This window comes from Plecotus auritus (genome assembly GCF_963455305.1).
Source record: "Plecotus auritus genome assembly, chromosome: 3".
Classification (NCBI taxonomy): Eukaryota; Metazoa; Chordata; class Mammalia; order Chiroptera; family Vespertilionidae; genus Plecotus; species Plecotus auritus.
The window spans coordinates 19003342-19027172 of record NC_137772.1 but is presented as its reverse complement, the minus strand read 5'-3'; the positions used below and the strand labels follow the sequence as shown (position 1 = coordinate 19027172).

The 23831-nt window shown below is 43.1% G+C and overlaps 2 protein-coding genes across 7 annotated transcripts in view; one reads left to right on the top strand and one right to left on the bottom strand.

Annotated features, from left to right (window-relative positions):
- Positions 1–5399: 5399 nt before the first annotated feature.
- Positions 5400–23831, top strand: part of GTF2E2 (general transcription factor IIE subunit 2) — a 54073-nt gene continuing 35641 nt past the window's right edge. For all 3 annotated transcript variants that reach the window (XM_080661023.1, XM_080661022.1, XM_080661021.1), the window contains exons 1-2: positions 5400–5609; positions 7684–7853. In XM_080661023.1, coding sequence (XP_080517149.1) covers positions 7688–7853 — 166 coding nt within the window. In that variant the 5' untranslated portion in view covers positions 5400–5609; positions 7684–7687. The remainder of the gene's footprint in view (positions 5610–7683; positions 7854–23831) is intronic.
- SMIM18 (small integral membrane protein 18) lies at positions 12693–21459 on the bottom strand. Of its 4 annotated transcripts, XM_080660291.1 has the most exons (4): positions 21370–21419; positions 15582–15645; positions 14308–14388; positions 13196–13695 (listed from the first exon to the last, which is right to left on the bottom strand). In XM_080660291.1, exon 4 carries the CDS (start codon positions 13660–13662, stop codon positions 13366–13368), a length of 297 nt encoding a protein of 98 aa, XP_080516417.1. In that variant the 5' UTR covers positions 13663–13695; positions 14308–14388; positions 15582–15645; positions 21370–21419; the 3' UTR covers positions 13196–13365. The 4 variants fall into 4 exon arrangements, with proteins under 4 accessions (XP_080516416.1, XP_080516419.1, XP_080516417.1 ...); XM_080660290.1 differs by lacking the exon at positions 15582–15645 and having other exon boundaries at positions 12693–13695; positions 21370–21459; XM_080660292.1 differs by lacking the exon at positions 15582–15645 and having other exon boundaries at positions 13197–13695; positions 14308–14369; positions 21370–21415.

Here is a 23831-nt window from a genome sequence, read left to right as displayed (position 1 = left end):
TATTTAAGCATCAGTGGTTGAGACTTTGTGTATATTACACAAATAGCCATGTCCCTATAAAATTTATAGTTATGTCCCACACCTCAGAGTGGGATATTTTTCCTATGCCTTCCCTAATCCCTGGTCAGAGTTTGCCTCAGAAGAAACGCAGATGGTGTCTCTATTGTGTAGCAAGGATGTGAAGGCAGAATGAAAATATGTATTTAACCCCAAATCTTGAATTTTCTGAAATCAAGCTAATCAGGGCTGATTAAGGGAGGGTTTCAAGTTGGGCAATGATAATAATAACTAATATTTGGGTAAATGATAGGCAACTGAGATTTGGGAGTTTGCATTATAAATAACATTCTAATATTGGCATTAGAAGGCTTAACTGTCCAAAATCTGTTTCAACTAGCTGAGATGAGACCAGACATTGAAATCCTATCTAATAAAGAGGGAATATGTGTAGAGGTGTTCTCTCTTTTCCGCATCAGGTCCGGTTCCTGAGTGGAGGAGCTGGGGATTAAGAAATAAAAGAAAGAAAGAGACCAGTAGAAAGATAGAAACAAAGCTGGGAGCCAGGTGGGATGCCATCCTCTCTGATGGAGAGGCAGGGACCCCGGAGCCCACGTAGCACATTTATTTTATACCCCCAAATACCAGGAAGTATCACCAAAACTTAGGATCAAAGGAGCTTATTTGCATTCTTGAGTAGGCCCTAGTATTCCTGGTGCTTGCCTGGATTTACATATCAAAGCCCGCTCCCCCGCACCTGGACAAAGGTAAAAAGTCAGTACTGATAACGCCTCCCACCTTCTTGGGGAGGGCGTAACCGAGATGCAATGTGGCTCTGCCAGTCGCCTCAGGCTCAGCTGACAACAATTTAAAGAAATGCCCATGTGCCTTCCCAGGCGGCCCTCTACAATATGCTAATTGACCATCACTCCATCACAAAGATGGCTGCACCCACAGCTGAGGCCAAGTTCCCATAAGGAGCCTTAACCAGCAATGAGCAGGGGCCTGAGGCTATGCCCTCCCCCACCCCCATGGGGCTTCACAGGAGAACTCAGGCCATGTCCCCTACCCAGCAGGGCTTGACGGGGGACCTCAAAGTGCACTTCCTGTCCTGGTGCTGGGCTAGGAGACCTCAGGTTGCTCCCCCAGCCCCAGCGCCAGGCTGGGAGACCTCAGACCACACCCCCCGCCCAGCGGGGCTTGACAGGGGACCTCAGGCCGTGCCCCCCGCCCCAGCACTGGGCCAGGGGACCTGAGGCTGCGGCCCCCCACCAGGTGGGGCTTGACAGGGGACCTCAGGCCGCGCCCCCCACCCAGCAGGGCTTGACAGGGGACCTCAAGGTGCACCCCCAGTGCTGAGTTGGGGGAACTCAGGCTGCGCCCCTGCCCAATGGGGCTTGACGGAGGACCTGAGGTTGCGCCCCCCTGCCGGTGGGGCTTGATGGGGGACCTGAGGCTGTGCCCCCCTCCCAGTGCTGGGCTGGGGGACCTGAGACTGCACACCCCCCACCTGGCGGTGCTTGACGGGGGACCTCAGGCCATGCCCCCCACCCAGCGGGGCTTGACGGGGGACCTCAAGGTGCACCCCCAGTGCTGGGTTGGGGGAACTCAGGCTGCGCCCCTGCCCAATGGGGCTTGACGGAGGACCTGAGGCTGCGCCCCCCTGCCGGTGGGGCTTGATGGGGGACCTGAGGCTGTGCCCCCCTCCCAGTGCTGGGCTGGGGGACCTAAGACTGCACACCCCCCACCTGACGGTGCTTGACGGGGGACCTCAGGCCATGCCCCCCACCCAGCGGGGCTTGACGGGGACCTCAAGGTGCACCCCCAGTGCTGGGTTGGGGGAACTCAGGCTGCGCCCCTGCCCAATGGGGCTTGACGGAGGACCTGAGGCTGCGCCCCCCTGCCGGTGGGGCTTGATGGGGGACCTGAGGCTGTGCCCCCCTCCCAGTGCTGGGCTGGGGGACCTAAGACTGCACACCCCCCACCTGGCGGTGCTTGACGGGGGACCTCAGGCCATGCTCCCCACCCAGCGGGGCTTGACAGGGGATCTCAGGCCATGTCCCCCACCTGGTGGGGCTTGATGGCAGACCTCAAGGCATGCCCCCTGCCCCGGTCTGGGCTGGGGGACCTCAGGCCACACACCCCATCCTGGCACCGGTCCAGGGGACCTGAGGCTACACCCCCTGCCCAGCAGGGCTTGACAAGGGTGGGACTGGCGGGGTCTGGATCTAGCCCAATGCAGGGGGGCCGGCCGGGTCTGGGTCTCATTCGATTTTGAGGTGCATGTGGGTGGGCGGGGACTTGACTCTGGGTCCCGTGCTGAGCCCTAGATTCTGACAGGAGGAAGGTTTTCATATACATTTTACTAATTTTCTTTTATCTCTGACACTTCTATTATAGAGAAAGGGCAAATAGCAATATTAAATTATTTCCTCTAATTAATCCCCTTTTAATGTGCACGAATTTCATGCACCAGGTCACTAGTAAAGGAATAATTTCCCTGGCCAGTGTGGCTCAGTTGGTTGAAAGCTGCCTTATGTGCTGAAAGGTTGCCGGTTCGATTCCTGATCAGGACATATGCCAGGGTTTCTGGCTCAATCCCTAATGGGTGGCGTGCAGGAGGCAGCCCATCAAGGTTTCTCTCTCCCTCTCCCTCTTCCTCTCTCTCAAGAAAAAAGAAATAAAGGAGCCTAGCCCATGTGGCTCAATGGTTGAGCGAGCATTGACCTGTGAACCAGGAGGTCTCTGTTCAATTCCTGGTTAAGGCACATGCCTGGGTTACAGGCTCAATCCCCAGTGGGGCATCAGGAGGTGCAGGAGGCAGCTGATCGATGATTCTCTCTCATCATGGATGTTTCTTTTTCTCTCTCTCTCTGAAATAAAAAACAAGTATTTTAAAAAAGAAGTAAAGGAATAATTGTGAGCATTTGGTTAAAATACTTAAACAAGGAGGCCATTAGACTGTGGTGGCTCTAATGCCTGGTAGCTTACCTGGTAGCGTACATAAGCAAACTGAAACCTAAGCCAGAGTCAATACACTTGAATTTGAGAAAATGAAATTTAAGAATTACTAATCACAACCTACCAAGTAGGCTTCCCTAATAAGGCAATGGCTTGAGCTATAGCCAATCAAATACTTTCTTTGATTTGCTACAGAGTCTTAGCTATAAACACCTTTTCCTGAGCTCCTGTTGGTGGTGTGTTCCTAACCTTTTTTAGTTTGGGCCTGCCTGATTTTAATCTATTTTAATGCAAATAAACTTCAAAATTTTGATGTTTCTCAGTGTATTTTTTAATAGTTCATTGAGTGCTTTCCATGTGTAGATCTAGTTAAAAGCATTATTCTCTAATGGCTAGGCTCCATTCTCACGTGACTAGATAATGAGCATGTGTCAAAGTTTTATTTCATACAAGGGGGCATAAAATGAAGAACACTTAAATGAGAACAGAGACTACAGAGCTTGCTATGTCAGCCACCATCACTTTGGCAGAGACTCAAAGGCAATCAGAAAGAGGGGAAGCTTTACAAGTAGTAGTATACCTTTGGAGACATTGTGGTTCCTGTTTCAGACCACTGGCGTCAAGTGAGTTTGGCAATAAAGTGAGTTGTAATCTTTTTGCTGGTGGTGGGTCTTGGCTTCAATATGTAAAATATGCAGCACCTGTGAAGTGCAGAAACGAGAAGCACAGTAAGAAAAGAAAGGGGATGCTCCTGGTATGGTGTGATTAAAGGTTGTTGGCAAGGGGAGCAGGAGGGGAAGTAACTAGAAGTGGGGCATCTCTGTGATTGCTTTGGGGAACATATCTGGTTTTCTCTTATTAGTCCTGGTGCATGTGTTGGAGTGGGTATGTGTGTGCCTAAAATAAGGAAGTTGGCAGCCTTTGAGCAAATCCTGACTATTCTGAGCTGATGGCTGCAAAGGTTGTGGCTTGGTTTCTTATGTGGGTCAGTTTTATGATCATTTATGGTACCCATTGTTAATTTGTATATTAAGTATCTCACTCTTGGTAAGGTAGCCAGCAGAATGATAGAACTGATTCCACAAGGGTATGAGGAACTGGAATTTATATAGTCATTGGAGAATGATTAACTGAAAATTGATACAATGCTGGCTCATGTTTCTTGATTTTAACCTTTGGGACTATTTTCTGTACTTGATGTCGGCTCCTTCTCCCCATTACACCTCATCAGGTTTTTACCAGTTAATATCTGGAGTTACTGAGTTGTAAAACCTCGGCCCTACTAAATTGTTATTCAAAGTTAAATTTCCTGAGAGTGTCAGATGAACATCAACTGGGTTTATTACAAAAATCTTCTAGAATGAAACCAATTTAAAAAAGCCACACAATCTTTTGGTTTTGTTTCCAAAATTTGAATAAAAATTATGTATTATTTCATTTAATCTCCACAACAGTCTAATGCAGGGGTGGGCAAACTTTTTGACTCGAGGGCCACAATGGGTTCTTAAACTGGACCGGAGGGCCGGAACAAAAGCATGGATGGAGTGTTTGTGTGAACGAATATAAATTCAAAGTAAAGGAGCGGAGGGGAGAGCAAGAGAACCGGATAGAACAGCCGGATCCGGCCGGGCCGTAGTTTGCCCACGGCTGGTCTAATGCAATTGTGGTAGTACAGTTATTCCCTGTGGTAGTACAATTATTCCTGATGAGAAAACCAACACAGGTTGAGGAGTAACCAGTACTAAGTAATTAAACGACAGTTACAGAGTAGTTGAGCACAGGCTATGCTGCGGCTTTGGGTTATTAGTGAGGAAAGGACAGCCACAGAACTCGTACACACTCCAATACTGTACATTTCAGGCTGTGGCCAAGGCCAATCTTTCTCGTCGCTTTATTTCTACCCATTTATGTTGCATCTGAATTCGAAATCCTTTTCTGAGAGAGTTCACAGGTGTGGTGGTTGAGAATTCAGAAAGGGCTTTACTCCAGCATTTGCCTTTCGAGTTGGGCTGTCTTGGGCAAGCCATTTAGCTTCCCTAGTCCTCTTGTTTCCTCACTTGCAACAGAAGGAGCTGGAGCAATGTTCTTTGAAGTTTAGATGCTGGTAACAGGCATTTGATGTAAAGTCACAAAAACCTGGTAGACAATAACTTGAAAAATCACGTTGCCACTTGCGTTAAACAGATTCCAAAGCAGATCTGGTAGCTCTACATTTCTGCAAAGGAAAGATTTCCATCTTGGCGGCTGCTACTTGCCTCGCACCTGAGCCTGTTCTCCTCCCAACCCCAGCCGTCCTCCATTGTCATGGCGATCCAGAACGCTCCAGCTGGCTGATTATCCTCCCGCGGGACCCCTAGCGGAGCACGTGAGGACGCACGCGCGTTGTAGGCGGCAGAGGCGCCGCGGTGGCTGTCGGGATTGAGGTTTGAGCAACCTGATCCGGAAGTGGTGGGCGGGGCTCCGGGCCGAGTCCCTCCTCCTTCGCCGCCAGTCCACAGACCCCGGTCTGGCGGGGCAACGCTGGGTGAGCGTTCGTGCCGGCGGGGGCGCTGACTAGGAGCTGGAAGCGGCAGCCACGCGGGCGTGAGTGGCTGGCCGAGGCGAAGGCAGGGAGGCGGCGTAGGTCGCGTGGGGCGGCCCTCCTCGCTCAGGTAGGGGCTGCTGCCGCCGGGCGGGGGGCGCGGGTTCCGGCCTGTTGTTCCTCCGGACGCCTCCGGCGCGGCGAGCGCGGTTTCCACCCTCAGGGAGCCTGGGGCTGCCGTTCTGAGCTCGAAACACCTCAACACCCTAACAACTTCTTGGGAGCATTGTCTCTTAGGCCGGCGGTTTACTGAGCAAACTTTTGGGTTGGAAGGGGGAATTCGCAGTTGGATAGCCTCGTCCTAGCCCCCAAGTTTACCTTAGCAGTAGCTGAGCGAACCAAGTGTGTGAAGTTTGGGGAACCACGGTGTCCAACCAGCTAAAGGCTGTGAAGTAGATGCTCGTCCACGGACTGTTTTGTTGTAAGCTGCCTTTTGGAGACCTAGTTTATAATGGTTGTTTTCTGCAAAGCCTAAAGGTGTTTTCGAAACGAAACGCTGCGGTACATTTTTCTCCCACCTCTAGGATGTCAGCTCTCCCTTCTCAGCTTGCCACCCATTCATAACAGGGTTCTTAGGGGCCGGTGGCACCTCTGCGGCTTAGGCAGCGACAGAAGCAAAAGAGGAAAGTGGAAAGGTTGGAGGAAGTCGAACGATATATTGGAAAGAACGTGGAGTCAGAAGATTGTGACTTAATTTTGGCTTCTCGGTGTCCCTGACACGTGGACACGTGAACTCCCAGAGTGGTGTTTTTTCAGTGTAATACGGGCAGGGTGATGTATCCTGTCGACCACACATGTAAAACTCGACAAAGTTTGAGAGGTCTCCTAAAAAGAGGAGGCAAAGTTAGGCGGAGCTTTCGTTGGTGATAGCCATGAAGCTTTCTGCTCTGGGCCTTTGAATGTGATCAGTATCACACCTTTTACAGACAGGACTTTACCAGCATTTCAGGTGTGGAGTAAGGAGTAATAAAGGCCACTGGATCCGGATCGGAACAGCCTGACTCCCAAATCAAGTGCCCCTTACTCCACAATGCTGGGAAAGGCCTCGAAGCGCTGAGACATAAATCCTTGCCTTCAAGAAGCGTACATTTGAGAACATGAAAGCATTGAGCACCTCGCTTAAAAGCAGTAAATAAATAAAATGTGACCTAGAGTGTTTTAGAGGCTTTACCAGTGTCTCAGGTGTGGATTGCGGAGCACTAATTTAGGAGTTAGGATATTTGGGTTCTGATCCAAGTACTTCCAGCTGTTGTGACCTTAACCGTAACTCTTCACTTCAGATTTTACATATTAAAAGAATAATAAAGTGGATACCTTTTATCTCAGAGGGTTCTGAGGATCAAAAGCTATAAGCACTTAGGTCTCCTTCAACTGTAAGGCTTATTTAAGTTTGTGATAAAATCATGCTTGAAAGCCTGGGTTAATCACCTGCCTTCACAAGGTGAAATAAACAGATGCTTCCTGTTTTAGGCTTGTCTCCCCTACTTTATCACTTGTGAATTCTCCTTTCTGTTCTGACACTTTCCCTCCCCCAAGATGGTCTCTTCCTTGCCACAGCATAAGTTAATCAGTTATTTTCAGATCCAACTCAAAATAGTAATACCCAAATAACATATTTGTATATCTTGACTATTTTAAAACATTGCTTTCTCCTATTTTTCCTTACACTTGTGGATGTAGACAGCATTCTTGATGTTGTTTCTAGAGCAGTGTTGTTCAGTGGAATTGCAATGTAAGCTTCAAGTGTGAGTCAGACATGTCATTAGCAATATTAAAGTTTGGTTCTTTCTACTAAGTCTTTTCCATCTGGAGTGTATTTTACACTTAGAGTACATCTCAACTCTAGCCCCACTCAGGTGCTCAATAGGCACATGTGGCCAGTGTCTACCAAATTTGGAGAGTGCAGTTTTAGAGTTGTAGAGAGCAAGTCTATTTCTCTTTACTAATGCCTAACACAGTGCTTGGCACATAATAGGCACTAATTAAAGATTTTTTGAATGAATGAGTAAGTGAGTACAAATGCTAGACAACTAGTAACAAGATAATTTTGTTTGGGAAGTAACTCTTGGTGAGACTTACAAATTTAGCATATAGGTTTGAGTGACTGGAATCTGTATTAAAGGTACTTATTTTTATCTTTGCAGCATTATGGATCCAAGCCTTTTGAGAGAAAGGGAGCTGTTCAGAAAACGAGCTCTTAACACTCCTGTAGTAGAAAAACGTTCAGTATCTTCTGAGTCATCAACATCATCATCAAAGAAGAAGAAAGCAAAACTAGAACATGGAGGGTCATCAGGCTCTAAACAAAATTCAGGTTAGTAAAATTGACTAGAACTATTTAGTTTTTATTTTTCAGAAAACCACTTAGTAATGGCAAGTTCATTTTTCAGTTCAACATTCATATTGATTGTTGGGCATTTTAAGTAGAAAGGATGTAATGATGAGAGAATTTTTTGCTTTTAAGATGTTAAAAGTCTTGTGTTGTAGTTAGAATTTAGGTTATTATTTTATTTTTATTTTTTAAAATATATTTTTATTGATTTCAGAGAGAAAGGGAGAGGGAGATAGAAACATCAGTGATGAGAGAGAATCATTGATCAGCTGCCTCCTGCACGCCCCACACTGGGGATCAAGCCTGCAACCTGGGCATGTGTCTGGACCGGGAATTGAACCATGACCTCCTGATTCATAGGTTCAACCTCCTGATTCAACCACTGAACCATGCCAGCCAGGCAGCAAAATCCCATTTTAGAACATTTCCTTGTGCCCATTTACAGTTGTTCCTTATTTCCACCCCAGCCCCAGATAACCAATAATCTACATTCTGTCTCTATGTATTTGCCTTTTCTGAATATTTCATATATGTGAAATTGGACAATATGTGGTCCTTAGTGTGGGGCTTCTTTTTTACTTAGCATCTGTTAGACTAAAGAACACTAACTTGATCATTTGATAACAATAGTATATTACATTAATTGATTTTCATATGTTAAACTCACCTTGAATTCTTGGAAAAAATCCTTCTTGGTCATAGTATACGTATAATCCTTTTTATTTGTTGTGGAATTCAGTTTGCTGTATTTTGTCCAGAATTCTATCCACGTTGTAGCATGGAATAGGACTTCATTCCATTTTATTGCTGAAGAGTATTCCATTATAGGGATATACCACAATTTGTTTATCCATGCACCAGTTAATAGACATTTTTGTAAACTTTTTAAAAATAATATATTTTTATTGGTTTCAGAGAGGAAGGGAGAGGGAGAGAGAGATAGAAACATCAATGATGAGAGAGAAGCATTGATCAGCTGCCTCCTGCATGCCCCCTACTGGGGATCGAGCTCGCAACCTAGGCATGTGCCCTTGACTGGAATCGAACCTGGGACCTTTCAATCTGCAGGCCGACGCTCTACCCACTGAGCCAAGCCGGCTAGTTAATAGACATTTATATTCCTTTCACTTTTAGACTACTATGAATAGTGCTGCTATGAACATTTATAGATAAGTCTTTGTGTGGACATCTTTTTATTTCATTTTTTTCCTTGTAAAGAGACCTAAGAGTAGAATTTCTGGGTCATGTGGTAACTTTATATTTAACTTTTTAAGAAACTACCAAAATGGTCATACTGTTATACATTCTCACCATTAATGTATGAAAGTTCCATTCTTTTCTAATTTTTGCCAAGACTTGTTATTCCTGTCTTTCTGATCATATTCTAGTGGATATAAAATGGTATTTTGGTTTTAATATGCAGTTCTCTAATGATTAATGATATTGGATGTCATCTCATGTGCTTATTTGACCATTCATGTGTCGTCTTTGGTGAAATGTCTGTTCACAGTTTTTGCCCACTAGAAAAATATTGGGTTGTTTTCTTACCGTGGATTTGTAAGAGTTCTTTATATATTCTGGGCACAGTTTCTCGATCCAATTTCTTATCACTTGTGCTCTTGGTGTCATACCTAAGAAATCTTTACCTAATGCAAGGTCATGAAAATTTACTGTTTTCTTCTAAGAGTTTTGTAATTGTTTTTTAAAAAAATATATCTTTTATTGATTTCAGAGAGGAAGGGAGAGGGAGAGAGAAATAGAAACATCAGTGATGAGAGAGAATCATTGATTGGCTGTCTCCTGCATACCCCCTACTGGGGATCAAGCTTATAACCCGGGCATATGCCCTGACCCAGAATTGAGCCATGACCTCCTGTTTCATAGGTTAACTTTCAACCACTGAGCCACACTGGCTGGATGAATTGATTACTTGTTTGCTATTGTAACCTAGTCTTTGAGACATAGAAGCATTCAATACTTATTTGTGCAATGACTAAATAAATTACAGGGTAAGGTAGGGAAAAGTTAATAGTGTACATCTATACTAATAAAAGGGTAATATGCAAATTGGTCAAGACGTCCTCGCAGTAACAACCAAACAGCAGGCTGCATGGGGCGACCAGGCTGGCAGGGGGGGTTAGTGAGGGACGACCAAACGACTGAATAGCAGGCTGTGTGGGGCGACCAGGCCGGCAGAGGGGTTAGTGAGGGGCGACCAGGTCAGCAGAGGGGGGCAGTGAGGGGCAACCAGGCTGGTAGGGGGGGCAGTTGGGAGCAACCAGGCCGGCAGGGGAGGCAGTTGGGGGCGACCAGGCTGGCAGGAGGGGGCAGTTGGGGGTCATCAGGCTGGCAGGGAAGGCAGTTGGGGCGATCAGGTCAGCAGGCAGAGGTGGTTAGGAGTGATCAGGCTGGCGGGGGGCGGGGGGTGGCAGTTAGGGGCAATCAGGCAGGCAGGCAGGTGAGCAGTTAGGAGCCAGCGGTCCTGGATTGTGAGAGGGATGTCCAACTGCCAGTTTAGGCGTGATCCCTGGGAATAACAGCTTAAATGTGGCACATTAACTTAACTTGCTGCTGGGGTCAGGCCGATGGGGACTGGGTAAGATGGGCTGGACATGCTTTGGAGCCCTCCTGCGGTCCCTCCTAGGCCCCGATCGTGCACCAGTGGGGTCCCTCGGCCTGGCCTGCGGGGATTGGTCCGAAACTGCAGTCCGATTTCCCCTGAGGCGTCCTGGATTGCGAGAGGGTGCAGTCTAGGCTGAGGGACCGTGCACCGGGCCTCTAGTAAAATATAATATCTGTATAGTCATTGTAATTCCAAGAAATAAAACTGCCGTATTTCTTAACAGGTGTTGAGTGATCCTATCTTTTGACTTGTATTTTACAGTCTTTTCTACATTGGGTATCTTAGCCCTTGAGAGTGCAAATATGAGAAGCAAACTGAAAGCACAAGTTCAAGAAATGCAGTTTAGGGGGTGTAGTAGTAAATCTTAGCTTAACATGACCCTTTTTAGACCTTGCATTTCAACAGTTAGTCCATGTTAAAAAAAAAAAAAAGTATTTATTTTTAGAAAGAGGAAGGGAGAAGGATAGAAAGATAGAAACATCAATAAGAGAGGAACATCATTGATCAGCTGCCTCCTGCATACCTCCTACTGGAGATTGACCTGCAACCCGGGCATGTGCCCTCACTGGGAATTGAACCAGCAACCTCTTGGTTCCTGGGTTGACGCTCAACCACTAAGCCATACCGGCTGGGCAACAGTTAGTCCATTTAATAAAATTTTTATGCAAGTATACTTGGGACCTTTCTGAGTATTTTGAGATTTTTGTTAGAGTAATCCTACATAAAAAATGAAGTCTTTCAAAATGTGTAAGTTGTCTTCAATAAACTAGAAAATACTGCTTTTTAATAAGTAGGGATTTTAAAATAAGTGGAAGTATTTTTATTACCAAAATACATGTAGATGTAGTACTCTTTTTTTTTTTTAGATGTAGTACTCTTTAAAAAAAAAACTTTATTGTTGAGATTATTACAGACTAGAGGCCCAATGCATGAAATTCTTGCAAGAGTAGACCTTCCTTTCCCTGGCTGCCAGCACTGGCTTCCCTCTGGCACCCGGGACCTGGGTTTCCCTCTGTCTGCCAACACCCGGGACCCGGGCTTCCCTCGCAGAGGGAGGCCCCGTCCACGCACCGCAGCTCGCCAGTCAGTGGCCTGGGCCTCCCTCTGCGGGGTGATCATGGGGCAATGGCTGGGCCCCCCAACCAATTGTATCACACCACCTTGGCTGGCCTGGTGCCAGTGAGTGTCATAGCGTGGTCCTGAATGGTCGTCCTGATGGTTGTTCTGCTGTTCGACCGTTCGGTTGATTTGCATATTATGCTTTTATTATATAGGACTAGTGGCCTGGTGCATGAAATGCATGCACATTAAAAGGGGGACCCAGAGTCAAGTCCCCGCCCACCATTATGCACCTCAAAATCACGTGAGACCCAGACCCAGCCGCCCCCCGCCCCCCCCATTGGGCAAGATCCAGACCCGGCCAGTCCCACCCTTGTCAAGCCCCACCGGGCAGGGGACATAGCCTCAGGTCCCCTGACCTGGTGCCAGGACAGGGGGCGTGGCCGGAGGTCCCCCAGCCCAGACCGGGGCAGGAGGTGTGCCTTGAGATCCCTTGTCAAGCCCCACTGGGTGGGGGGCATGGCCTGAGGTCCCCCGTCAAGCCCCGCCAGGCAGGGGCGTGCAGCCTCAGGTCCCCCGGCCCAGCACCGGGAGGGGGGAACAGCCTCAGGTCCCCCGTCAAGCCCCACTGGCAGGGGGGTGCATCCTCAGGTCCCCTGGCCTAGTGCTGGGGCAGGGGGCGCGGCCTGAGTTCCCCTGACCCAGCACTGGGGTGCACCTTGAGGTCCCCCATCAAGCCCCACTGGGTGGGGAGCATGGCCTGAGGTACCCTGGCCCGGTGCTGGGGCGGGGGGTGCAGCCTGAGGTCCCTGGCCTGGTGCCGGGGTGGGGGGCGCGGCCTGAAATCCCCTGTCAAGCCCCACCTGGTGGGGGGCGCGGCCTGAGGTCCCCAGACTGGCGCTAGGGCGGGGGGAGCAGCCTGAGGTCCCCTAGCCTAGCACCAGGATGGGAAGCACGCCTTGAGGTCCCCTGTCAAGCCCTGCCGGGTGTGGGGCACGGCCTGAGATCCCCTGTCAAGCCCCACAGGGGCAGGGGAGGGCATAGCCTCAGGTTCCTGCTGATTGCTGGTTAAGGCTCTTTATGGGAACTTGGCCTCAGCTGTGGGTACAGCCATCTTTGTGACAGAGTGATGGTCAATTAGCATATTCCCTCTTTATTAGATAGGATTACATAGGATATGATGTCCCCCTTTTTTCCCCATTGCTCCCCTCTATTTTTTAAATTGATTTTTAGAGAGGAGGAGGGAGGGAGGGGGAGAGAGAGAGAGAGAGAGACAGACAGAGAGACAGAGACAGAGAGAGAGAGAAAGAGAAACAGAAACATTAACATTGTTCAGTTGCTTCTTGTATTCACCCCCTTCTGGGATCAAACCCACAACCTGGGTATGTGCCCTGACCAGGAGTCAAACCCATGTGACCCTTTGTTGCACAGGAAGACACTCCAACCAACTGAGCCACACTGGTCAGGGCATGGTACTCTTTTTGTTAGTCCACATAATTTGTTTAGGTATAAGTTGCTTTGGCATCATTAACCTTGCTTATATTTTCCAGTTTTTCTTTTGCTGCTTAATATTGAATTCTAGGAATCTTTTATCTAGTTTTTAAAGTGTCATTTAAAGAGATTGGTAAATTATTCACATTTATGAAGTTTTACTGTATGTTTAATGAAAGGGATGCACACACACAGTACATATTTAACTTGTCTTTCCCTCCTAAAGTCAGTCAGTTTTATAATAACAGTTGGTCTCAGAAATTTTTTTTTCTCCAAAGTTGAAGGCTGTTTTCAGAGATTTTGCTCATCTTATGTAGAGTGCTAGACCACTTCAGTTTCACGTTTTCTGATGTTGTCCATCATGCTTCTAAGAGGGTTAGGTTCACTTTTCAAGTCTTTCACCGTTTTGTTTTTTACACAGCAGCAGCAGTCCAGCACTTCATAAAGGAAAGCCAGCACAACTAAAGATACCACTGTAAATATAAATAAAAGCAGAATGACAAAGCAGGCAGTGTTCCAGTTATCATGGAAAGGGTAAATTTTTTGAACTTGAAAACCAAGGTACTGATAAACAGATGTAGTGGTTTCATTCCATAAGCTGGAGCTCAGGGAGGCCATTCTTAGGATTCCACTTCTTGTATTCTTTTGAATCTATAAAAAGATAGAAAATGAGTATATGTAACCAGACTCTACAGATTTATCAATCCAAATCTCAGTGCTAAGATTTGTTAATAAATTTATATAGGCAATTTGAGTGTTCCTTTTCTGCCAGAATTAATGCCTAAATGGTATTTAATAAATTTAAAAACACATTTAATGGTATTAATTTTTTTTTTTAAATGTGATTTTATTGATTTTAGAGAGGAAGGGAGAGGGAGAGAGGGATAGATACATTAATGATGAGAGAGAATCATTGATAGGTTGCCTCCTGCACATCCCCTAATGGGGATCGAGCCTGAAACCCGGGAATGTTTGGCAATTGAACTGTGACCTCCTGGTTCAACACTCAACCACTGAGCCACAGTGGCTGGGCTAATTTTTTCTATATTAATGCCAGTGTAGTCTGTAAACCATACTATACAGTATATTTCTGTGTATATTATTTGTTAAATATGTACGTTTAATATTCATACACAGAAATTAACTGGTAATGGAAGGGAAAAAAGGCAACTGAATTGGTTTAAAATTTGACTAAAAAAGTGGTCAGGAATTTCTTGCACTTTAAGGTTATGTTCTTCAAAATGCCCTTGTGGACCCTCTCACCTTCTTAGTTCTGTGTATTTTTGGCTTCTGTTTCCACTCTTTTAAACTTCGAGGACAGGGACCTGAATCAGGGAATAGTGGCTGAGTGAAAAATAGTAGAGAAAGAAAAGTCAAATTAAGTTGCCTATGAAGAAATTAAAATCTTCAGATTTTTTTGTGTCTAAATGTTTCATGTGCCTAAATGACCTATAGATATATTTTTAAAAATAGGCAAATTCAGTGCCCCAAAGTTACCATTTATTGAATTATTCCATTTCACAAAATTAGCTAGTGAGTTCAAGTTTCAGTATTCTTGCATTAACTTTTGCTCTTGTTGACCTGAGACTTGTTGCCCCGATTTGAGAGTGTTAAAGATTAAAAAGTCACTTAAAACCTAAAGCCATCCTATATAATAAAAGGCCAATATGCATATTGACCCTAACGACAGAATGACCAGAATGACGGCTCGACCAGTCACTATGAGGTGCACTGACCTCCTCTGGGTCCCTTTCCCTGGCTGGCAGGCTCCTTGCCTGATGGCGAATGGGGAAACGGGGGTAGGTGGCCGGGGTGAGGGGGGGGGTGGCGGGGCCAGCTGCCAGCAGTCAGGAAAGATGGCCCTGATTGCAGGCCAGGCCTAGGGACTGTACCTGTGCACGAATTTCATGCACCAGGCCTCTAGTCTATATATATAAAAGGCTAAGTGACCGTCTGGCAGGTAGCTGTGATGCGCAGTGACCACCAGGGGGCAGACGCTTAACACAGGAGGGTGCTGAGCTGCAGTGACTTGGCAGCGGCGGTTCTCGGGTGACGCACCCCGGAACCAGAGAGGAGGGAGCCTGATTCTGGGGTGCGTCACCCGAGAACCGCCCTCTAGCAATCCGGGACCCTTCGGGGGATGTTGGAGAGCTGATTTTGGCCTGATACCCGCAGGCCAGGCTGAGGGCCCCACCCTCCAGAGGGACCCTGCTCACTCCACTGATGCCCTTCGAGCCATGGCACCACCTCAGGTGCGGCTAGCTGAGAAGGGGCTGGCCGAGAAGGGATCACAGGAGGTTGGCTTCAGGGTGTGTCCGGCCCATCTCACCTAGTCCTGCTCTTCTGGCCACTTTCTAATTACTTTCCTTTCAGTGTGCATGAATCCGTGCACCGGGGCACTAGTAACAGTATAATTCCTTTAGATTTCTTTGTTTTCTTTATAGATATACTTTTAAAACTTTGGGCTTGATAAATTGCTATCTTCTAAGCTTCTTGTTTTCTTTCTTAAGTCAGATTTGCTTGGCAAATCCCTTTACCTCTCTGGATGGACTTGGTTCCTTCCATTCTTCTTTTGTGTCTTTTGAAGGTTGAGTTGATGATCTGAGGCCAAAAGTAAAGGCTTCAATTTATTTTTCTTTTTGGATTTAAGAGTTCTTCAGTATTTTTTTGCTTTTTTGTAAAATATATTTGATTGACTTCAGAGAGGAAGGGAGAGTGAGAGTGAGAGAGAGAGAAACATCAATGATGAGAGAACTTTTGATTCGGCTGCCTCCTGTATGCCCCACACCGGGGGATCAAACCCTCAATCCAGGCATGTGCTCTGACCGGGAATCAAACTGTGACCTCCTGGTTCATAGGTCGACTCTCAACCACTGAGCCGCGCTGTCTGGGCAAGAATTGTTCAGTTTTATGATGCTTGGGACCCTTCATCTTGAAATGAAGGATAACAGACTAATGTATGTAATTGAATCAATTGCTTCTATTAGTTCTGGGACATATAAAAATATATTGTCTATAACCCAGTATGTATTACATTACATTATTTTCAAACTATATCTGGAGATCTAGCCTTTCAAAGTTACCCTCTTCTAGCCTTTGAATTTTTTTTCTTCTGAGCATGTTTTTTTTTTTTTTTAAGAGAAAAATATCAAAGTGAGAGAGAAACATCGATTGGTTGCCTTCCACATGCACCCCAACTGAGGATCAAACCCGAAACCTGGGGATGTGCCCTGACCAGGAATTGAACCAGTGACCTTCTGGTGCATGGAAAAATGCTCAACCAACTGAGCCACACCAGCCAGGGCCAGAGCATGTTCTTATAGAAAGCAGGGTTGCAATGTTGACAGCTCCAAGGAGCACCATTCATATTGTATTGTGGGGTGCCATTCACATAGAGTTATATAATGTAGATTTCCTGATAGGCTACCTCTCTAACCTCTGCATTATTGCTGCCTCTGATTCTAATCATCATGCACACAAATAGTCAAGTAACCCACAGAAACAGACTCAAATGGAAACAAAAGTTAAGTCCTTTCTGACCCAGTCTTTCATGACATACACACACCCCTAAAAAAAGTTCAGCTAGCTTTAAGATTTTTAGCACTACTAAAATGCTGATATTCCTGGGAGGGGTAACACACATTGTTAGTTATTTTTACTTCAGTATGAATGAGTTTCAGGCCCTTTTTGAAAAGCAGAGCAAATAGAAGAGAGGGAAAGGAAGAATAGTAGGTCCTTGTGCCACTTACATGGGTAGGTAGAATAGGAAAAATTACATAAGGGTCTATCTAATAATTTCACTTGTGCTAACCAACCTGGGACCTTTCCAGTATTGATGAAAGTACTTCTTAGATTTTTGGTTAAGGCCTTTAATCTCTGGGGGAGAAAATTTTTTTTGAGGGGTTTTCTTCTAAACACTGATAGGGAGGAGAAAGTAGAGTAAAGCCATTTCCACATTATGCACCTCAAATTAGTTTAATCTACCTTATTAATTGACTTTATGTTAATTTAAAGTGTTAGTATGCTATTGATTTCAGAAATATCAAAGCAATTAAAAAAAATCTAAAAGTTTTACCCAGAATCCTATCTCCCGAATATATCAAACTTTTAATTATTTTCTTCTAGAAATTGGCTATATAAATCTCTAACTCATACCTGGTTAAAATTATTACTTTGTATTCTAATTTATTATGAGTAGGCCTTTTTTAAATTTGTTTTGACTTTAAAACTGGGGAGAATTTGTAAAGACTAATGTAAGTTACTATTTGAAAATGAGATTTAAAAATGATTAGAAAGTTGGTTTAAGGAGCTTCATACTCTGTTTATTTTTGAGGTATAAATGAATTGCTTAAATTTTTTTCAGGCCCTTTTCCCCGTAAATAAATGGAGGGAGAGTGGAAGGGGAGGAGAGAAAGTAGGGACAGGCAGGCAGACAGATACACAACTAAATTTAATTATTTGAAGTTAACTTATACCCATTAGTGAACTATTCTTACAGTTAAAATTAATATAGAATATCCACCCAATTGAATATTATTCATGAATGAGGTAATTGTGTGGAGATAAGGAAAGATTTTTAGGATATGTTGTTTAAGTGAAAAGAGCAAGGTACACTACAGCATGTATAGGAAAGGAGGAAATATTTATTTGCTTGTATCTGCACAAAAATCTTGAATATACAAACAGCGATTACTTGTGGGCTTAGATGGACAGTAGATTTGGGGGATGGGTGTGTGTGAGATTTCTCAAGATATACCTTGTTACATTCTTTTAGTTTTTAAAAAATATATTTTGATTGATTTCAGAGAGGGAGAGAGAGAAACATCAGTGATGAGAGAGAATCATTGATTGACAGCCTCCTGCATGCCCCACACTGGGGATCAAGTCTGCAACCTGGGCATGTGCCTTGACTGGGAGTTGAACCGTGCTCCTGGTTCATACTACTCAACCACTGAGCCACACCAACTGGACACTCTTTTAGTATTTGAACCGTTTGACTATATTACTGATTCAAAACCCAAATAAATATATTTTAAAACTATTCCTTGCCTTTGACTTTTAAAAATCTACTGTGTTCTATATCTATTTAGTATATTTATTGAGATTTCTGGATTTTAAAAAATTAGGATTTTTTTTTTAATCCTTTTTTTTTTTTAATCCTCACCCAAGGATATTTTTCCATTGATTTTAGAGAGAGTGAAAGAAAGATGGAGCCGAAACCGGTTTGGCTCAGTGGATAGAGCGTCGGCCTGTGGACTGAAGGGTCCCAGGTTCGATTCCGGTCAAGGGCATGTACCTTGGTTGCGGGCACATCCCCAGTGGGAGGTGTGCAGGAGGCAGCTGATCGATGTTTCTCTCTCATCGATGTTTCTAGCTCTCTATTCTCTCTCCCTTCCTCTCTGTAGAATATCAATAAAATATATTTAAAAAAAAAAAGAATTTTAAAAAAAAGAAAGAAAGATGGAAAGACAGAGAGAAACATCGATGTGAGAGAAACACATTTATTGATTGCCTCCTGCTTGAGTCCTGACCAAGGCCCAGGCTGGGGAGGAGCCCGCAACCGAGGTACGTGCCCTTGACTGGACCAATCGAACCCAGGACCCTTCGGTCCACAGGCTGACGATCTATCCATTGAGCCAAACCAGCTAGGGCAAACATTTTGACTAGACTGTATACCTTATTCATAGAGTTATGCTTATCATAATGCTTGTAATAATACTGTGGAGAGCAGTGTATGCCATCTCCCAGGGCATTGTAAGCTTTGCTAGAAGCATCTAAGCAGTTTAAGAAAGAGTATGTATATGTCAGGTTTATGTTACAAATGATGACAGTGTGCCTCCTGTAAGTGCATTGAAAACTGATGAGCAACTTAAAACACTCACTTTCTACTTAGCTTCTAGGCATAGCTGAAAATAGTAAACCCTTATAACCCATATAATATGAAATCATTTTTCACCTTATATTTCATGTGATTTATTTTCCCCCCCCCAAAGTACAGTAGAGCTCTAGTAATTTTTTGTGTTAAATTTAGGGTAAAATGAATTTACTTTGGATTGGACACAACTAGACATGCAAAAAGATATTGGCCATTAGGATTTTTTTTATATCCTGAGACTGTATTTTGAAACTAAAATGTAAATTTATATCAAGCAAATGCTGTAAACATGCCTTTTGAAAAGTAAGAGAAAATGGCAAAAAAAACAAGACAAAGAAAAGTCTACTTTTTTGCATCTCCTTTAGCCCCTTTAAAATTTTATTACAGCCCTAGCTAGTTTGGCTCAGTGGATAGAACATCGGCCTGTGGACTGAAGGGTCCCAGGTTTGATTCTGGTCAAGGGTACATGCCTGGTTGTGGGCTTAATCCCCAGTACGGGGGCGTGTAGGAGGCAGCTGATCAATGATTCTCTCATCATTGATGTTTGTCTCTCTCTCCCTCTCCTTTCCTCTCAGAAATCAGTAAAAATATATTAAAACAATAAAGTAAAATTTCATTATAGGATGGGGAAGTGTTAAGGTAAATACCATATACTTATTTAGTTTGTTAATTTTTGAAACAATTACCTTCACCTATTTTTCCTCCAATTTCTAATGGTTCTAGTGAAATAATTTATGGGGCTAAGACTAGGAACTGTTTTGAAATCTTGAATTGCTAAATCAGAATAAATTTATGCTTTTGCTGTATTTATGGTAAAAGCCCTTGAATTAAATTTTCTAGTGCCTTTTAAGCATGTCACTTTGAAATATGATCAATTAATAATAATGGCCTTTACATATTGAGCAATGCACTTAGCCCTGGAACTCTCTGAGACAGGCCATGCTTCTCGTCAGTTCAGTGAAACAGCGAAGAGCCTCCATCTGTGCTAACTAGAGATGTGTTATGTGTTACCAGGGAAATGTAGGCTGATCATGGTTTTAAAACAATGTAGGTGGTAGGGGTTTTGGTTTACAATTTACCTGAAATTTGAGTTACAAGTTAACTCTTTCTTTTTTTTTTTTTTGCAAAGTAGTGTAGTTTTTATTTTATCTGAGACTCTTTTTGGGTACCCATACTTTGTATGGTAAACAGGAATGTTTTCTAGGTAACGAACCCCATTGTGCTAAACCTGGAGAGATCTAATATATTCTTATAGCAACCTTTGGTCTTTGTAAGGGACACTTTACTTACATTAGCTATATGCAGCTAAGAAATAAAAACTATGAAAAAAAAGTTCTTTAAATAGATTTACCAGCAAAGAAAAGGGCAGAAGTTGGATCTTTAGGTCAACATTTATAGGTAATATCTTTGAACTCTAGCATCTACTAAATAATGATGTTTTCATGCTTGAATATTATAAAATTAGAAATTTGGTCAGCAGTTGCTACTGATTTTTAGTAGACATGAATGGTTAATCTGAGCCATGAAAGTAATTTTAGTACCTTAAAAGGTATTATACTATCCTACCATAACCAGTTCTTAGGACATATTTTTATTTCTAAATGCAGTGAATTAATAAGACTTACCCCGTATTTATTGTGAGGGTCAATTTGAGAATAACATTGAAGTTACTGTGTTTTCTTTTTGTGGCATATGCAAAAATGAAAGGCTATTTCAAAAAGGTTTTCATTTAAAAATAGCATGACTTGAATATTACAGTAATATGGACTTTAAGATTTTACTTACATAAGGAAATTAAAATGTTAGAAAAGTCTGAAGCTCTAGAAATTATGTCTTTGGTTATAGTAAAATGCAGCCTACATAATGGTACCTTTATGGTCTTTTTATTTTTATATAAAGATCACAGTTGTGATATTGTGTAGATTCACAAAATTAAATAAAAAACAAATTTGAACTATTTTCTCATATTTGTTAAAATATATCAAACGTTCTTGTAAAGCAACTGCTTTTTACTAGCCAATATGATTTGCACATATATAATCAGAAAGCTTTAGTCCAAGATTCGCTTTTAGTTTAGATTTTTCTTTAAGAAAAATCCTTTGTTTAAGGCAGACCAAACTGCTGTAATGAAGTAGTTCAGAGAAAATAAAATTAGCAAATAACCATTTAAAATCAAATGCTTATGGTTTACTCTGAGGTCTGGATATAGATCCGGTTAAAGACAATGTCATGAATTTTCCATTAAGGCACAGATGGTAAGGGTGCTCTCAAATAGCACAGGCAGTCTTTATGTTTCCATAATAAAATCCTGCCAAGCAATGAAATGAATACATTGCTTATTTTGGTTTTTAGTAGGAACAAAGCTTTCTGCTTGATTTTTATGGTGAAATATTTTGATACTGCATCATAAGGACATGTATTACTGAATGAAAAAAATCATATAAACCTACCTCTTGTCTGAAGGGCTGCTGTTGAAGCGATGGTATCGATGGTATGGTCTGTTTGTAATGCAGTCTAGTGCACAGCCAAGATGGAGCTGTGCTTCTATTGGTTGAACCACAGGGCAGCTGACAGTTTCCTCTACGTTCATTTGCATTAAGTCCTGCCACCCTTATGAGTAAATCATTCATAAATGTGAATAAAGCTGTCTGGAATATCAGCTGTCACCCCTTTTCTTGCCTTATTTTTTGTCCTTCAGCTAAATTCTGCATAGGAATTTGTAAGTTAGCAATAAATTGATGTTTCCTCATTGTTTAACTGTAATATTTCAGATCCTTCAGTGAATATTTCGGCTGGGGCTAGAAGATAATGTCAAGAGGGGTAGTAACCTAGGACACAAACAGCCCAGGGTTATCGGCTTTATATTTTCTCCATACAATTTTATAAATTACATATTTTTTTTCTTTCATTACTGTGTTTTATTACTCGCATGTGGTGGTTTGATAGAGGAAAAATTCTGAGAAAAAAGAGAGAAATAAGGTTTTTGGCTTTATTAGTTGGGAGAGGATAGGTATACCACCCACATTAAAAAAGCAGTCTGTGAAATTTACTCAATTTTTTTAATCCTCACCCAAGGATATGTCTTTTTTAAAAAAATTGATTTTTAGAGGGGGAGGAGGAGAGAAAGAGAGAAACATCGATCTGAGAGAGACACATCAATGGGTTGCCTCCCATATGTGCCCTAATCAGGGATAACCCGAAACCTGAGTATGTGCCCTAATCAGGAATTGAACCTGGCACCTTCTGGTGTATGGGACTATGCTCCAAACAACCAAGCCATGGCCAGGGCAGCCTGTGAATTTAAATGGCAAAAGAACTCTCATTTGGATGTTTGAAATAGAATGTTTTTATTTATGGTGTATTATTTAAAGTTGTGGTCTAAGCATAACAGAATCAAGGTTTTTAATTATGGGGGTGGCTATTATAACAATATAATAGGCTGTGTAAATGCTTGCTATATAGACTTTTAATTATAGGTAAATCACATTCTGGGGCCATAAAATACTAAAAAAAAACAACATTTCAGAAGTACAAATTTTGTTTGTTTTACACCTGATGATGTTTTTCCATTGATCTTTAGAGAGAGTGGGAGAGAGAGGGAAAGATGAGAGAAATATCGATGTGAGAGAAACACATCGATTGGTTGTCTCTTGCATGGGCCCCAACCAGGTCCTGGGCCGGGAAGGAGCCTGCAACTGAGGTATGGGCCCTAGACCGGAATAGAACCCAGAACCCTTTAGTCCGAAGGCCAACGCTCTATCCACTGAGCCAAACTGACTAGGCCAATGGTCGGCAAACCGCGGCTCGCGAGCCACATGTGGCTCTTTGGCCCCTTGAGTGTGGCTCTTCCACAAAATACCATGGCCTGGGCGAGTCTATTTTGAAGAAGTGGCGTTAGAAGAAGTTTAAGTTTAAAAAATTTGGCTCTCAAAAGAAATTTCAGTCGTTGTACTGTTGATACTTGGCTCTGTTGACTAATGAGTTTGCCAACCACTGGGCTAGGGCAACATTTATTGTTTACTATGGCTAGTAATGAGTTAAATGCTGGAGACCCTCTGGTAAACAAAACTATGTGGATCATGATTGACCATTTAGTGCTTAATCTTAACATACTCATTTTTTTTCTGTCTTCCCAGTTAGTTGTTTATACAGGGTAAACTTTATATTACTTTCCTAAAGTTAAACAAGAAAACATTAGATGTACATTTGTGAATTTTCATACTCTGACAAAATAGCCAATTTCTGATGGCATAATCTGTGTAAAAGGCTAGTTAATGATTAAATCACAGGGTTTATCCCTGGATTTTAATATGTATCCTGCCACTTACTATTCTGTTTTTTTTTTTTGTTGTTTAAAAGTGGACAATAGTATCTCCTAAATATGACTTTGGGGAGGGATTAAATGAAAAAATCATTTAGCAGGGCTCTTGGCAAATAGTAAATGTTCAATAAAGCTTAGTTACTACTATTGTTATAAGGGTTCTCGACATCTGAAAAATGAACCATGTAGGTAGAGGTAGTATTTCATAATTGGAAAAATGAGTGGGAAAGTACACTTATATGGCATTCTCATTCTTACTATTGATATTTTGGGAAACATTAGTAAAGTAGACTTTAATGTGTCAAGTAAACTACCAAAATTGTAAGTTATTTTTAGATGAAAATTGCATATGAAGTCTCATTTTAGAGTCATGAAAGCATATTTAATAAAGCCTTTTCACTAATCTCAAAGGAGTATTGCCATCTAGAAGCTGTTCTTTTGGATCTCTGACAATTGTTACATTTGACTTGTGGTTGTTCTAATGCATTCTTTTGCTTAAATTATTATTATCAAGCTGGTACCAGACATTGACTCTCTCCCATTTTATTTAACCTCTGCTCTTATGTATCAGCCACATGGGAACTTCATAAT

Coding starts and splice junctions, on each gene's coding strand:
- SMIM18 (XM_080660290.1), bottom strand. CDS start 13,662: ATGGCCTCCCTGAGCTCCAGCTTATGGAATGAAACCACTACATCTGTT.